At 36.2% G+C, this 16,098-nt stretch overlaps 1 protein-coding gene across 7 annotated transcripts in view; it reads left to right on the top strand.

Annotated features, from left to right (window-relative positions):
* Positions 1–14,852, top strand: part of Tinag (tubulointerstitial nephritis antigen) — a 90,738-nt gene extending 75,886 nt beyond the window's left edge. For 3 of the 7 annotated variants that reach the window (XM_074081888.1, XM_074081889.1, XM_074081884.1), the window contains 2 exons: positions 3,353–3,398; positions 14,498–14,852. In XM_074081888.1, coding sequence (XP_073937989.1) covers positions 3,353–3,398; positions 14,498–14,632 — 181 coding nt within the window. In that variant the 3' untranslated portion in view covers positions 14,633–14,852. Of the gene's footprint in view, positions 1–3,352; positions 3,399–3,995; positions 4,084–14,497 lie in introns of those variants that run through there. The other 4 variants (XM_074081890.1, XM_074081887.1, XM_074081886.1 and 1 more) reach the window with 3 other exon arrangements.
* The last annotated feature ends 1,246 nt before the right edge of the window (positions 14,853–16,098 follow it).

The raw sequence follows: 16,098 nt of genomic DNA, 5'->3' as shown, positions 1-16,098 counted from the left end.
TTATAGATCAAGAAGAGGGGAATTTTCCCAACAATGAAAGTAATTTTGCTTTGCGTGAGTCAGCCTTGTTTTGATGAAGGTGTAAAACACATGAGTTTGCTGTAACTTAATGAGAAATCACCTGGGCAAAAGTGATTTTTCTGGGCCTCTCAGAACATAGGGATATTTAGTAAACAACCCACAGGTCTATTTCTTTACAGCGATTCTATGGGATATTTGATTACCACCTTAGTAACTGTCTAGAGAAGAGAGAAAAGAGAAAAGATAGCTGAAGGTCACAGCACAGATGTTAAATTCTGTGATGAATGGAGCTTGTGTGTCATTCAACTCAGAGGCTATAACATAGGTGAACGGAGGGAGTAATATTTTCTGCAGTCATGTTCTTTCTGTATGTGGTATTTTTATTTCCATTTGAATTTTGCATAAAGGTTAACACTCTGTTTAAAATTTTCTTTCACAATCATCCTAGTCTCTAGAACTATTGACTCAGGAACCTTGCTTTCCTTTCTCTCCCTCAAGTCAGTGACTTGATTAATTTATTTTGTTATCCATTTTGAGAAGGCTTATTTCAATCTAAAGGTTAGTATTCTCTCTGGGTTGAAAATGGCTGGTGTTTTAAATAAGAATTTTAAAGCCATAATTAACATGCTTCAGAAAGATTCAGCTTCAAAGAGTTGATAAATTGTTATATTTTATATCATTGAAAATATTGTTTAGATAATCACAATAAAATAATCATAATAAAATGTATGGGAACACAATGAAAAAGGTTGGCAAGTGAACAAAAATAAAAACTAGAATTCATATTTCTTAAAAGTCCCCAAACAAAGGCTAGGTGTGGCAGTCCTTGCCTGTGATCCCAGCTATCTAGGGAAGCAGAGATAAGAGGATCAAGATCTGAGGTCAGCACAGGCCAAAGAAGGAAAATCTATCTGAAGAACAAACAAAAAAACAAAAGAAGTCAGAGTGTGACTCAAGTGGTAGGTAAAACACTTGTCTAACAAACCCTGGGTTTAAACACCAGTACTATAAAAAACGTCTCCAAACAAAGGCTAAGGCAATTTAACTAGCAAGAATAGCATAAAGTACATTATGAAATACTTATCATCTTTTTGAGAAATGCTCTATTTCCTTAGAATTGGTCTCTGACTTATTAATAATGCAACCATGTGTGGTCATTATGGTGGTGAATCTCAACCCCATTATCAAGTGCATCCCCCCAAAACTATCTCTATGGTATTTCAAATGGACTTATTGACAAATGCAGAAGTTATTTCAGGCTAATTTTTTCTTGTATGTCTTTTCTGGTTCCTCTATTGACTACGTCTTTGTCCTTCCATGTTCTACCTTCAATGTATAAGAGATCAGGAAATTCAAAAGATCATAAAAAGTGGAAAACAAATATTGATTACTTTTGGTTTACTCTCTATTTGAGTGTTATGAAAGTGTTTTATAAAATATACAGTTTTTAAGGAAATAGCTCTTTTGGGTTTTAATGACAAGTTTGAATTGACCCTTCTTCCACTCCAAACTCAACTGAGTCCAGTGTGGGAGTTAAACTTGGACAGATCTGAGTGAGAGAGAAGAAATTTTATTCTCAATTGTTACTCTTCTTTTTTTTTTTTTATTAGACTTTCATTACTAAGCAAGTTTGTCATGGCTGTATACTGTGTCACTGAGGGATTTTTCCTAGGAGACTCCCTAGTGGCTAAAGTAGGACTAATTTCTTGGCATATCTATGAGGATCTCTGATTTGAGGTCTTTCCCTGCTTGTATGATCTCAGGATTGATTGAATAAACCCTAGCCTCTTCTAGTTTAGTCTTGGATTTTGTATTTTAAGTGAACAGCTAACATAATGGCCAGCCAGACCAACTGAAAGGAAGTTTAAGTAGTAAAAGGCTTTCTGAAATTGTTATGATTGCTACTACAAATGAATGGAAGGTGGGTGGTTGAGGAAGGCGGATTTGGTCTATTTCATGTACTTCTTGAAGTGGCCAGGGGTCTTCCAATATTTTCAGACACTTATGATTGGTACAGTGTTTCAGTGGTGATAGGTTGTTTTTCTAAAGACAAGTTACAAAGATGTATATGGTTTTGGAAAATGAGTGAATCTCAACTCACACATTGAACTGCCCAAAATGTTCAGAACAGTGTACTGTCTTATGTAGCACAGAGCCAAGAGAGATGGCAGTCGGTATGCTTACTGCTCCAGTCTCTACAGGGATGAGAGACAGCACCTCTGCTCTGTAGAGTTTTCTCACCTCATCACATTTCTTGTCCCTCACTTTCATGACAAAGGACCCAAATACATTACAAGGGCCCTACTGTCAACCTTGAGTATCTTTAGGCAGTCCCTTGTGCTATGATACCATAGCTCTTTCTGGGGTGCATTAAAGACAACCCGTGCAAACTGACGTGTTGGAAAGTATTTTAATAATAAGTTTATATCTCTTCTAGGAATGTTTGTACTGTAATGATGGACCATGGTTTTGCATAAATGAACTCTGATTTGGGATTATTCCACGATAGGTAAATGGAGGAACATGTAGAAGAATTAACCATATTTTCATAATTCATGAAATTACGTGAAAAGTTTTAATCTGCTTTCCCCACTTAAAACGATGTTGTTCTGGATGCCCTGCATCCAGGGCATACGTTTACTTTTTTTAAGAGCAATATAATATGTGAGGGACAGTGTGAGGTTTGGATTTCTGGCTCATCATTTTCTACTGTATGATCCTGGACAAGTGCCCATTATCTCAGTAAATATAATATGTGAATATACCTACCTTACTGGGTTTAATTAACAGGAAAAGACAAAATATCATAGGTTCAGATTCTTCATGAACTGTTACATGCTACTGAAAATGGGAATCTAGGTTCAAATCACACATACAAGTTGTATATAAAAATCAGACATCATAAAATAATACATGTCTATGAATTTTGAATAAAATCAGTCATCTATAAAAATTACATTACCATTGTGATTTTTATCAGCAGTCTTGGAAAGTTTTAGTCTATTTCATTTAGGGTAAAGTTTCAGAGGGTTAGATTTAAAGGTGGGAGGTATCTTTATGTACTTTAAAACCTGTTTTCACAGTTGCCTTAGGACTTGTCTCTTTTGGTCAGTGAGTTAGATTTCATGGTGTTTGGACAGAGTCGAGTCAATTTTGTGCAAACAAATAAAGTTACGGTGAAGAAGGGCACTGCAGAGCAGTGATGACATTTGTATTATAAAATAGGGTAGGAAGGAACGAAAATTAAAAAGATATAGGAGTAACAATAAACTGTAGTTTTTAAAATGAAAATTAAAAACTTTAGCTAAACCGTATTATTTATTATTTGTAGATGGGGCACACTGAGAGGAGCAAAAGGGAAGAAAGAAAAATTTTGGGTATGTATCCCTTCCAAATTGAAGGAATCATCCCTTCCTTTGCCCCTCCTTAGTATTATTTTGTCCTGTGTCACTGTAATATTGTTCATATACCAGTGTCTTCTCCAGCACAAAGCTCGTTATAGCTGGGCACTGGTGGCTCACTCCTGTAATCCCAGCTACTCAGGAGGCAGAGATCAGGAGGATCACAGTTCAAAGCCAGCCAGGGCAAATGGTTCATGAGAGCCTGCCCTCCTACCCCTCCAAAAAAAAAAAAACACACAAAAAAAGTCTGGTGGAGTAGCTCAGGTGTTAGAGTACCTGTCTAGCAAGTGTGAGGCTCTGAGTTCAAACCCTAGTACCACCAAAAAAACCTCACTATAATCATTTATATGATCATTTATATAATAATAGTGTTCCTCAATTCCTATTATTTTAAATTGTAAAAGAAAAAATTCAGTACTTTTTTTCAAGTTGAGGATTGACAGTGTAACTATTGTCCTCTTGTATCTATGTTCAAGTAATTCCTGTGTGCATATATGTCAATTAACTTCATGCTTTTGTTACATTAATATCATGTATTGTATCAAGTATAATGAATATACGTATATTTCCTAGAAGCTGAAATTGTTTTGTCTGTTAGAACACACACATCTCTACTGAGAAAGAAACAATGTCTAGTCTTAAAGCTAACATAATCCTGCAGGTAAGAAGCAATTTGCAGATTGGAACATGTTGCTGTAAATATCCACTTGATTATCATGAATTTGGTCAATTGTCCAAAGTCTTTATGTACTTCTTTTCAGAAATAGTATAGGGTCTAGTTGACGATACTTCCATGGACTTTAAACTTGAATGCACAAAGTTCAGGATATATTATGGCTAAGACAGCACTGGGTGTTAGAACTCATAATCCATCAGGATGACTTGGTAGCATTCTTCACAAGGCAATGATAAAAACCAGTCAGTCGAGTTGTGGGATCACGCCAGATAGTTGTCTGGGTCATATTTGAAAGCATTAAGTAGGGGGATATTTTAGTATATTTAAACTAAACTTTTAGTATGTTTTCCTCATTGAAATAAAACTTTAAACAGATGGCAATAAGGTTCAATAGTTAAACTGTGAAAGAGGTTATGTTACTTAAATACCTACAATTAAGATTCCATGTGGAATTTTTATTGAATGAATTTGAAGGATATTCAGTCTTGGAACTATACAATACTCATAGATAAAAATAAGTACTTTGATTAATTGTGCTTGACTCACAGCAATTCCTAGCACATGGCACTAGATTAGTGTTTGTCAAGTGAATATGAGCAAATGTGCAGAGAGAAGTATTTTGATCCTCGTGCTCAGCTTGCTCGTTTTCAACCTGAAGCCCTGTGTGTGTGTGTGTGGTATACATGTGTGCATGCACACACATGTGAGTGCATGTGCACCTACACACTCTCAGACGGTTACTGCATAAGTGTATGTTATCTTTTCAACTACTTTTGTTGAATTCATTATCAATTCTTCTATGTAACAAAAACATTAAACAACTGGGTACCTGTGGCTCATACCTGTAATCCCAGCTACTCAGGAGGCAGAGATCAGGAGGATCACAGTTTGAAGTCAGCCTGGGCAAATAGTTTGTGAGACCCTATCTTGAAAAAACCATCACAAAAAAAGGGCTGGTGGAATGGCTCACAGTGTATAGGCCCTGAGTTCAAACCCCAGTACCGCAAAAGAAAAGGCAAAAACAAAACACACACAACTTTATTTCATGCATAGGGGCAATATTTCTTTCTGTCGTCATATGTTAGGATAGATTGTTGGCTGTGAGTGGTAGGGATACAATCAATAATGAGGCTGAGATTTATAATAATTTATTTCACATTCTGGGGCTGGAGGCACAGCTCGTGCAGTAGAGTGCTTGCCTGGCTGTTTTACCCTCTACTGACCTGTTTATGCATCCTGTATTAGGATCATATGTTCCCTATTTGTCCATGTATCCCAAGGGCAAAGTACAGCTGGGTGCATATGGAGTGTGAACAATATTCATGGGGTGAGCGAATAGATAAGTATGCATTCAAAAGAACTAGCCAGGTCACGAAGGTCATTTTCATTTTGTATAAAACTTAGTAGATTTAATTAAAATATGTAAACTTTAAATACTAGTGAATGGCTTTATAAAGAATTGTGACACGTCTGAGATGTCACCCACATGTGCACGCGGGCACACACACACATGCACCCCACCACAGCATCAGGTCAGGGTACAGTGTTGACACTCAGACCAGATCAACAGCCAGAGTAACATCGCAGGATTGCAGTAGGGGTCCCCCATATCGTAGTCTTGCAGGTGATGTGATAATAGTCAATGGACATTTTCTACACAGGTAGTAATATATATCTAGAACAAAGGGGCAAAGAACAGGGGATTTTCTATAGTTACATACAAGAAGAATGACAAAGAAAAAGAAAAAAATTATTTTGTTAAGATGAGGTGAAAAGGATCCTGTGTTTTCACCCTAGCCTTTGGGAATATAAAGTGTCTTTCCCAGGGCTAGATAAGTCCCAGATGTGTTTTCCAGTACTGGACTTTGTCCCTTTTAACGTGTAAATACTGATGGAGGTAACCTGTTTCAAGTTCTGGCATCTTGGGGCTTAGTTTAGGACCTTGTCTGTGTTCTAACTCTTTGACTCTCTTGGGGAGATAAGAGAAGTTTTATTGCCATCTCAGATCAGGTCAGTTAGCTAGACAAATGGCTATAGTTTCAATTCCCATGATGTGTGAAGAGTAAATTTTTCTAGAAGTGAAAGCAAACATTCCTTATCTTTGTATTATGTACATTTTTGTTTAGAAAAAGTGTAGGAATTTGCAAAAGCTCTGTGGAACCCAAGTAGGTTTTATTTTCCCAAGGCTATGTATAGATCTCTAAAAATATTTACAATGAAATCTACAACCTTGGCCTATTTTATAATAGAACTAACTGGATGGCTTCCATTGCTGAGTAAAATGTAATAGGTAAGAGTATGCATAAATCTCATGAAAGAGGTAGAAGAAAAACCCAACATAATTCCACAAACTTGCATTTTTAAAGAAATGAGCGAGCTAACTCTGGAGACTGTACTGGGAGCCTTTGGCAGGCCATCGGCAGGGAGAACCTCCAGGAGGAAGGGAATTCAGCTGTACTAGAATCTAGAGGAAGACGAAACGACAGCCATTTCTTCCCATGGAGCGTGCACTGAGTGCTAAGCAGTCACAAGCTAAGGCACGGGAAGGCAGGTGACATCCGCAGCAAGGCAAAGCTTGGAGACAAGTCCTATGTGAACACAGCCTGAACCAAGCACCCGGCAGGTGTAGCCCTAGAAATACTTGAAGCCAGTGATGGACTGAGTTTCACCAATGCTTCTCTCCATCCCTGACCTAGCTTAAATCCTGACTATATTGAAGTGGTCAGTCCCTCTAGAAAAAGAAAAGGCTAACTTTCTTTTGTGAAAAATAAACCCCATATCAGTTTTTAGAATTACCACAAAAACCTAGTGTACATTTATATATTATGAACAAAGATGTCACCAATCGTCTAGAGAGAAAACTATGACTAGAAGTAACAGATGATACCTGTGATGTAGACTTTTAAAAAATTATGAAAATATTAAGAAAAATAGGTATAAAAAGGTAGAGAATTTTAATCTGTAAAATGTGAATTATTGAATTTGTAAATACCATGTCTTACTGTATGGGCTAAATAGCAGATGAAATCAATTATCTGAAATAAATTTCAATAAATGTATCTACACTGTAGTAATAAACAGAAGAAAATGGTGGAATGAGAAAGAAAACAAATCTAGGAGGGATACAACCAAATGGCCTAGTATACATGTGATTGTGGTCCAGGAAGGATGAGAGGGAGAGACAATGAGGCAGAGTTGATATTTGAACCTCTTCTGGCCACATTTCCCCAAATTAAGAGCTATCACCCCAAAGACCCAGGAAGTACCATAAACTCCAGCGAGAGAAATCATAATCGAATAGCTAAAAATAAAAGACAGAAAAAAAATTTAAATAGCCAGAATTTTTTTAAAATGCACTAACCTCAAAAAAGCAGCCTTCAGGCTGATGACTAATGTTCAAATAGAAAAATAGAAGGCAGAAGACAATAACATAACAGTGTTGAAGTGCTGAGTAAAAAATTAATAGTAATTACAATAATGATGATAAACCTGTCTACATAGGATTTTATACCTGCTGACAGTTTCTTCAAAATAAAAGAAAAATTTCATCATTTTCAGACCAAATGAAGTCTGAGCTAACACAGTCTTAAAAAATATTATGTAAAAGCTATAGGAGAGAGGCAAATATTTCAACAATCCTCTATCAGCTTCTCATGGAAAAAGTAGCTAATGTCTAAACTTAAAGAGTAACTTTTAGACAGTCTTACGTTATTCTGTACAACACAAGAACACCGAGAGGTATGTATTCTCTTGGAGCATACATGAAATATTTGGCAAAATTGATCATATTCCAGATTGTCAAGCAAGTTCAGTGAATTCAAAAGATTAAATTTATACAAAATATGTCACGTCAAAAATTGCTATTAACTAAAGTGCTATAGAATTTATAATAGGAATGTATGCTAGAAAAGAAGGTTCAAATCTGTTTTTCAAAAGATGTTGAAAATAGTGATTTAATAAGCTGAAAAATTCAAACCCAAGGGAGATAGGATTAAAAAAATAAGACCACATGGATGAAAAAGTAGGACACTGCTACAGACTGAATAGACATTAAATTATTACTATGAGAACTTAATGAAAATGAATGCCAATATATTGTTTACTGCCCAATATGAAATCACAAATCCCTTGGAAAACCAAACTTACAAAAGGTAAAAGTTGAAAACTTGGAATGATTTGCAAACACTGACTGTGTTTTTGTTTTTTTTTTAAAGAACCTTCTCACAAAGAAACTCAGGGTCAAAAGATGTCACTGGTGAATTTATTCAAACATCTAAGGAACAAATAAGCCAATTTTATACCAATTCCTTTCAGGGAATATAAAATAAGGAAGAGTTCATTTTAAAAACCAGCATAACAACAATACCGAACTTAACAAGGCAACATAAAGAAAGGATAATTATAGGTCAATATCCTCATGAACACAAAATTCTAAACATGATGTTACAATTGAGGTATATACTAAATTAAGGAATATATTTAAGTACAGAAGATTGAAAAAACTACTAGACATTTGTATGTAATTGTGTACTGCACACAAATATCAAGGCGTGCATGTTCTTTCAGGATGCACATGAAGTATTTCCTGAAATTGACCATCCCACGGGCTGTAAGTCAAGTTCAACACATATGCAAGATTGATACTATACAGAATATGTCCTGCCAAAAATGTATTACTTAACTAAAACATTGTAGAATTTGATAGAAAAATGCACATATTAGAAAAGAAAGTCCAAATCCATTTTTTATTTATTAATTTATTCACATGTGCATACATTATTTGGGTCATTTCTTCCCACTGCCCCCTTCCCCCACCCTCTCCCCCGACCCCCCTCGCTTCCAGGCAGAACCTGTTCTGCCCTTTTCTCCAATTTTGTTGAAGAGAAGACATAGCGGTTTTGCTAGTTGAGATAAGGATAGCTATACAGAGAGATTCCTAGCACTGTTTCCATGCACAAGTGTGTTACAACCTGAATTGGTTCATCTCTACCAGACCTCTTCACTACTTCCTGTCACCTTCCTATAGTGACCTCTACTGTTTTAAGATTACTATATTAGTTCCTTTACAGTGGGGACATCAAACACTTTCAAGTTTTGGGTTTCCTACCTTTCCCTATTTCTCCTGTATGTGTTCTCCCCTGAGCGTGTGACCCATGTCCAAATCCATTTTTAAAATGATATGGAAAACAGTGATTACTCAGATCTACTTCATAACCAAGTGAGGTTTGTCTCAGGAATACAAGATTGTTTTAAGTATTAAAATCAATTATGCAAATCATCACATTATCAGAGTGGAGGAGAACAAAGCCACACATTTACCTTTATTGATGCATAAAATGAATGAACAAAATTCACCACCTGAATTTGTTTTCTATTGTTCTGCAAGAAATGGTCACAGATTTAGCACCTTAAGCTAATACACATTTACTTTCCTAGAGTTTTGAGGGTCAGGAGCCCAGTGGGATAAAATCAGTTGTTGACTGGCCTTCCCTTCCTTCCTTCCTTCCTTCCTTCCTTCCTTCCTTCCTTCCTTCCTTCCTTCCTTCCTTCCTTCCTTCCTTCCCTCCCTCCCTCCCTTACTCCCTTCCTTTCTTCCTTCCTTTCTTCTAAAGATAAGGTCTCACTGAGTAATGCAGGCTGCCCTTGAACTTGAGGTCCTCTGCCTCTGCTACCTGAGTGCTGGGATTATTGGAGTGTACTACCATACCTGCAGTATTATATTTCTTTCTGGAGCTTAGGTCCTCTTCCAAGTTCACATGGTTGTTGGTAGAATACAGTGGCTTAATGGCTGGGACTCCTCTCCTATCTGTGCAGCTTCTCACAGAGCCTCTGATATTACAGCAGCTTATTAACTTCAGCACCATTAGGAAAACCATAATTTCTGACTTTTCTGTCTCTTTTCAAGGGATTGCCTGATTAGGGCAGGCCATAGCAGAACCATCTTCTTTTGATTACTGTATAATCTATTGACTGAATATTTGAAGTACATATTCAAAATCTCTTCAACTTTGCATATAATATAGCCTAATCAAACAATGACATCCCGTCTCTTATTCAGGTCACATACACACCCAGGGGGAGGGGATCAGACAAATCATGCACACCAGAAATAGGAATCTGGGGGACATCTTAAAACTCTACTTTCTACAGAATGCACTTATGACCTAAAATGTCAGCAAATTAGAAAGAGAACAGACCTTCCATAGTCTTATGATGTCTGTTTTCAAAAACTTTACTGGTAACACCATAATTAATTATAAATTACTAAAAGTTTTCTTTTATCATCGAAAAGGAAGCATGAAACTCTGTTACCCCTCCATCAACTTCTCACTGTGTCCCACCTAGTGCAGTTAAGCAACAAAAAGAAATAAGGGAAAGTTAGGTTAAAAAAAAAGCAACTGATTTATTTGCACAAAATATGATTTTGTATATACAAAACCCAAAAGTAGTCTAGGAACAACTATTAGAAATAAAAGCATATTTTACAAGGATTCTGGGTGCTAGATGAATATATAAAAATAAATTCTAAATATGAATTATATATATATATATATACACATATAGCAGTGAATAACAACTGGAAATTAATTTAAAACAAGTATTACCACAATGACATAACTATTTAAAAGCCTAGGAAGTATTTCAATGAAAGTTATGTGAGATTTTTACAGTGTTGAGAGGAATTAGAGAAGAGCTCATTTAGCTAGAAGGAGAAAGACACCATGTGCATAGTTTACAAATTAACATTTTGATTGTCTCAAAGTTGATCAATAATTACATATAAGTCTCTCTCTCTCTCTCTCTCTCTTTTTCCTCTCTCTATCTGTAAAGATATCTGGCAACAACTCACATATAGAATATACAGAAATTTGTACAAAAATATAGAAATTATATAACTCCTTAAAATATTAGACAAAATTCCTGAATAGGCACTTCAGCAAAGAGGAAATCCAAATATTATTAGTCATCAGGAAAGTATAAATTAAAACCACAAAGAGATATCATTACACATACACTAATTTGGTAAATTAAAAAGACTGCTAATATCAAGTGTGAGTAAGGATATAGCATAAGCAAATCTCTCAAACTACAGATTAATATGGCTGGGGTACAATGAGTTATCTTTATTTTCTATCAACAGGACAACAGCTGTTAATGAAAATACACAACAATTAAATAAATGAATTAGTTATATGTGACAAAACATGACTGAATCTCAGAGACTATTTTGAATTAAATGAGTCAGGCATAAAACAGTACATATTGCGTCATTTTGTTGTTATAAAGCTCAATTACAGGAAGAACTGGTTGGAGAGAAGACAGTGGAGAGTGAGGGACTACTTTTTTATACCAATTTTTCTTAATATTTTCATAATTTTTTAAAGTCTACATCACAAGTATCTGTTACTTCTATTCATAGTTTTTTCTCTAGATGATTGGTGACATCTTTGTTCATAATATATAAATATATACTGGATTTTTGTGGTAATTATAAAAACTGACATGGGATTTATTTTTCACAAAAGAAGGCTGCAAGTGTCGTGTGCCTTGATCTATGTGGAGGTCACCCAGGCATCAACTTCATTAACCATACACAAGATTAAGCACTTTACACATGTGACTAAATTGCAAACCTCAATGCAAAAGTTTTCATAAAAATACAAACAAATTTAGGCATTTGAAAGAAACAAACAAAAGTGTCAGGAAACAGAAGAAATGAGAGCAGCAAGGATAAGATGAACAAAACACAAACCCTGAGGTGCCTTTTGTCAGTGCTAATTTACAAAATCACACTCTTCATAATTCAGTTGCCTTCTTGCAAATGTATGGTTAGCTTTCATTAGTATGTGAATTTTCACTTGCTTAAAAAACTCTTCACATACCCTTCCTAGATTCACCAAATAACTAACTAGTGATGAAATTGTGAATGGTAATAATCTTCAGATAGCCAACTGAGACTAGGTATAGTCTACATTCCATGGTTTTAAGAATTTAAAAATATTAGCATTCCTAAAATTACGTTAGCTTGTGACCGATTTTATTTGACCTTCTGTCCTCTGGATATTCCTGTATAAATTTCTGTCTATCTATCTATCTATCTTTCTATCTATCATCTATCTAGCTATCTATCTATCCATCATCTGTCTATCTATCTACCTAGCTATATATAGATATAGGTAGATATCTAAGTGGATATCCCCATATATAAATATATATCCATACATATGTGTATGTGTGTTGGAACTGACTAGAAGACATGAAAAAAATTAGAAAAAATAGTTAAGATCATTCTTGCTAAAATTCTCTTTGATGAATTCTCATTTCCAGCTTGCAAAGTCCACTCCATCTTTGAAGTGGTAAACTGAATTCACAATTAGACTCATCTTTGAGAATGCTCCTTTAAGGTGTCAGGGCTGATTGGGGAGGCAAAGAGCCAAATCTTAAAAAGAGTTACTTATGATGACCAGCTATTTCTCAAAGCTGATGTTGTCACCATGATTTCTGAAGCAGAGCAGCTCTGCTCTGTCTTACATTGTAGGGGCAGTGAAAGCTCAATGGCACACCATATGTCTTGAGAATATCACTGTAGATCACACTAACATACTTTTCATCTCAGCTGCAGGCACAGGGAGAATGTGAGCCAAGGGCCCAGCTGTTGTTGTGAGGTCCTTAGTTTACAGAGCTTGTCTGCTGCACTTGGTTGTGGTCAACTAACTCTTTCTCTCTGTGTTCTTTTAGCCCTCATGACATACGTTTCTGCTTCACCATGTAAAGCTGTAGATCCAGGTGTCATTCTGGACTTATCCCAACTTTCTAATTATCTCCATAATTTCCAAAGAAAAAGAATAATACAAAAAATTCCAATTCTGTTGATTCTACTTTCTGAAGATTGCTCAAATACTTTCTCTACTTCCCTTGTCCCAGTTAGGTTATCTGACTGAATTATTACAAGAATCAGCTAGCAGCAGGGCTTGGTGGCAGGTGCTTAGATTCCCACCACATGGCAGGTAGAGGCAGGAGAATCCTGACCTTGAGGTCAGTTGGAGCTGTCTCAGAAATCTGAAAACAGCAACCACAAAAGGTCTAACAACTAGTCAGTCTCCCTGCCTCTTGCCTCTGTGCTCTTAAATCTGTCTACATGAGGGACAATGTAATCAAAATATAAATTTTCCCATCTTGTTCTTTTGCTGGAAGCAGCTCAATGGCTTGTCACCCTCTTCACCATCATTTTCTCAGTGTCAATGACCTAACCTCCTATTTCAGCCTGTGACCTACCAACAGAATTGCAATGATGTCATCCTGACCATTTCATTATTTCAATATGCTGCTTCGTGCTTTTGTGTTTATGATTTTCCATTTCTCTTTACCAGAATCTTCCTTTCTCCCTTTTAAAACGCTGAGGTTCTAGTATTCCTCTTATGTGGCAAGTCTCAAGCATCTTCCTGAAACATCCAAATAAAAAAGATGCACTTATGCAGATTTCAGTATCACCCTATGCATATTTCTACCTTAGCACCTTGCCTTATATTGGCCATTCTTCTTTAGATCAGAATTTTCCTGAACACAGAATAATAGATTTTGTATCTTTGGTCTTCTAGTGCCTAGCAGGGGTTTGGCCACATGGATTTCTGTAACTACAGTTTGTGTGTCATCTTTTTTTTTTTTTAATTATTCATATGTGCATACAAGGCTTGGGTCATTTCTCCCCCCGCCCCCACCCCCTCCCTTACCACCCACTCCGCCCCCTCCCTCTACCCCCCCACCCCCTCAATACCCAGCAGAAACTATTTTGCCCTTATCTCTAATTTTGTTGAAGAGACACTATAAGCAATAATAGGAAGGAATAAGTGTTTTTGCTGGTTGAGGTAAGGATAGCTATACAGGGCATTGACTCACATTGATTTCCTGTGCGTGGGTGTTACCTTCTAGGTTAATTCTTTTTGATCTAACCTTTTCTCTAGTTCCTGGTCCCCTTTTCCTATTGGCCTCAGTTGCTTTTAAGGTATCTGCTTTAGTTTCTCTGCATTGAGGGCAACAAATGCTAGCTAATTTTTTAGGTGTCCTATCTATCCTCACCCTCCCTTGTGTGCTCTCGCTTTTATCATGTGCTCAAAGTCCAATCCCCTTGTATGTGTGTCATCTTCTCATGTAGCATTTCAAACTCTCGTGCACATGTTAAGTCACACCAATTCTGGCTTTTACCAACATACAGACATACATATTGATATAAATTATAAAACTGCTTGATTATTATTTAGAAAATATTTGGGTTCTCACTGATCGTCATCTGTAAATTAAAGGGGATTAAAGCTATGTGTGAGTTTTCTCAGTTTTTATAGATGGGATTAAAAAATACCAAAGTAGCTACTCAACATTACTGTTCTCATTTTTCTTGCAGATTGCTGCCAATTCCTGGGGAAAGTCGTGGGGGGAGAATGGCTATTTTCGGATTCTTCGAGGAGTAAATGAGTCTGACATTGAAAAGTTGATTATCGCAGCTTGGGGCCAACTGATAAGTTCAGATGAACCATAACTATTAAATTTCCACAAGGCCATGCTTAAGTAACTCCTTAAATTAAAGTTAGCAATGTGAGTTTCTTTGTGACAGTGGAAGCTTTGTCATTCCTCTTTGTACATAAATCAAACCTGTTTTCTTATTTTTCCCCAGATTCTGTTCTTTTGCTTCCTTTATATTACTGAGTGTATGAAAACATTAATAAAGGCAGCAGAATGGCTAAATGCCTTTCAAATTCCTTGGTTGGCTCTTTTTTTCTCCCATAATAGTGTCCCTTTTGTCTTTGATTTGTTTATAGTGTGATGGGATCTGTCTTAAAAGTTCATGGTAGAAATGATTTAGTTTTTCTCTTGGACCAATGACAACTTTAGACAATGAACAGCCAACTGGAGACTCACCAATGTACCATCTTTTCTTTACAACCAATAATTCAAATCTTGCTTATTTTTTGCTGAAAGCAATTGAAAGATATTATTTACCATTCATTATTATTATAAATTTTTATTAGGTTATGTTCATTATATGGGGGAGATTCATAATAACAATTCTGATTAGACTTATATTGTACATTATTTACATTGCCCCCATCGTCTCTCCCTCTCAGCCCCCTCCCCACCCCACTTTAAGCAATTGCAAGGGGTTATTTAGTTCTGTTTCATATAGGTATTTGAAGTCTATCAACCATACACCTTCCCCTTAACTTTCCTTCACCCTCCCACAAGTACCCCACAGACACTGTGCCTACTTTTCAGTCATAATTTTCATTATCAATGCTTAAGTTGACATTCAAAGGGTTGTCAATGTATGCCCGCTGTGGGTGTGCTTTACTTTGGGTTGTTCAATCTCTTTGAATACTAGTTACCATTTCTTTCAATAAACCAACATTTTGTTTCATTTCATTTGCCTTAATTTGTAATCTAATTACAAGAGAAGAGTAACTCTCCAGAGGAAATAATGGCTTTTTGTGTTAGATAATGTTCTCTGAAGGTGGAAAAGACTATAAGCAAGGAAAAGCTTAGACACTAAGTATCATCTTGATATACACACCCCTAGTTTTGGAGGTGAGTATACCTGTGTAAAGTCTGTTAAAACTAGCCATAAACCCCTATTCAGAAAGGTAAAATATTTACCCCGGAAACAACAATGTGATGGCATGAGTCAAAATGAATAAATACACTTTTATCACCACCATTTCACAGTTCACTGCTTACGATTGTAAAAAGTAAGCCAAATTGGCACTAATTTGCATCTAATTTTGTTTTTACTTCTCTATAGTCAGAGGAACAAAGATAGCATCATAATAATGGCTGAGAAAGGATATGATCTTTTAATAATTCACTAGCATCTAAATGGCAAATTAAGAAATGAGGAAGCAAAGCCGGTTAGTAAGTTAGCATAGTCAGTGGTGGGGTTGCCATGGCCTGAATTTCTGGAAGCTCTATCATCTTAATTTTCACTGTGGGGATTTTTTTATGTTGTTTGTC

The sequence above is a fragment of the Castor canadensis genome, chromosome 8, assembly GCF_047511655.1.
Source record: "Castor canadensis chromosome 8, mCasCan1.hap1v2, whole genome shotgun sequence".
NCBI lineage: Eukaryota > Metazoa > Chordata > Mammalia > Rodentia > Castoridae > Castor > Castor canadensis.
This window is presented reverse-complemented; position numbering and strand designations above follow the sequence as displayed.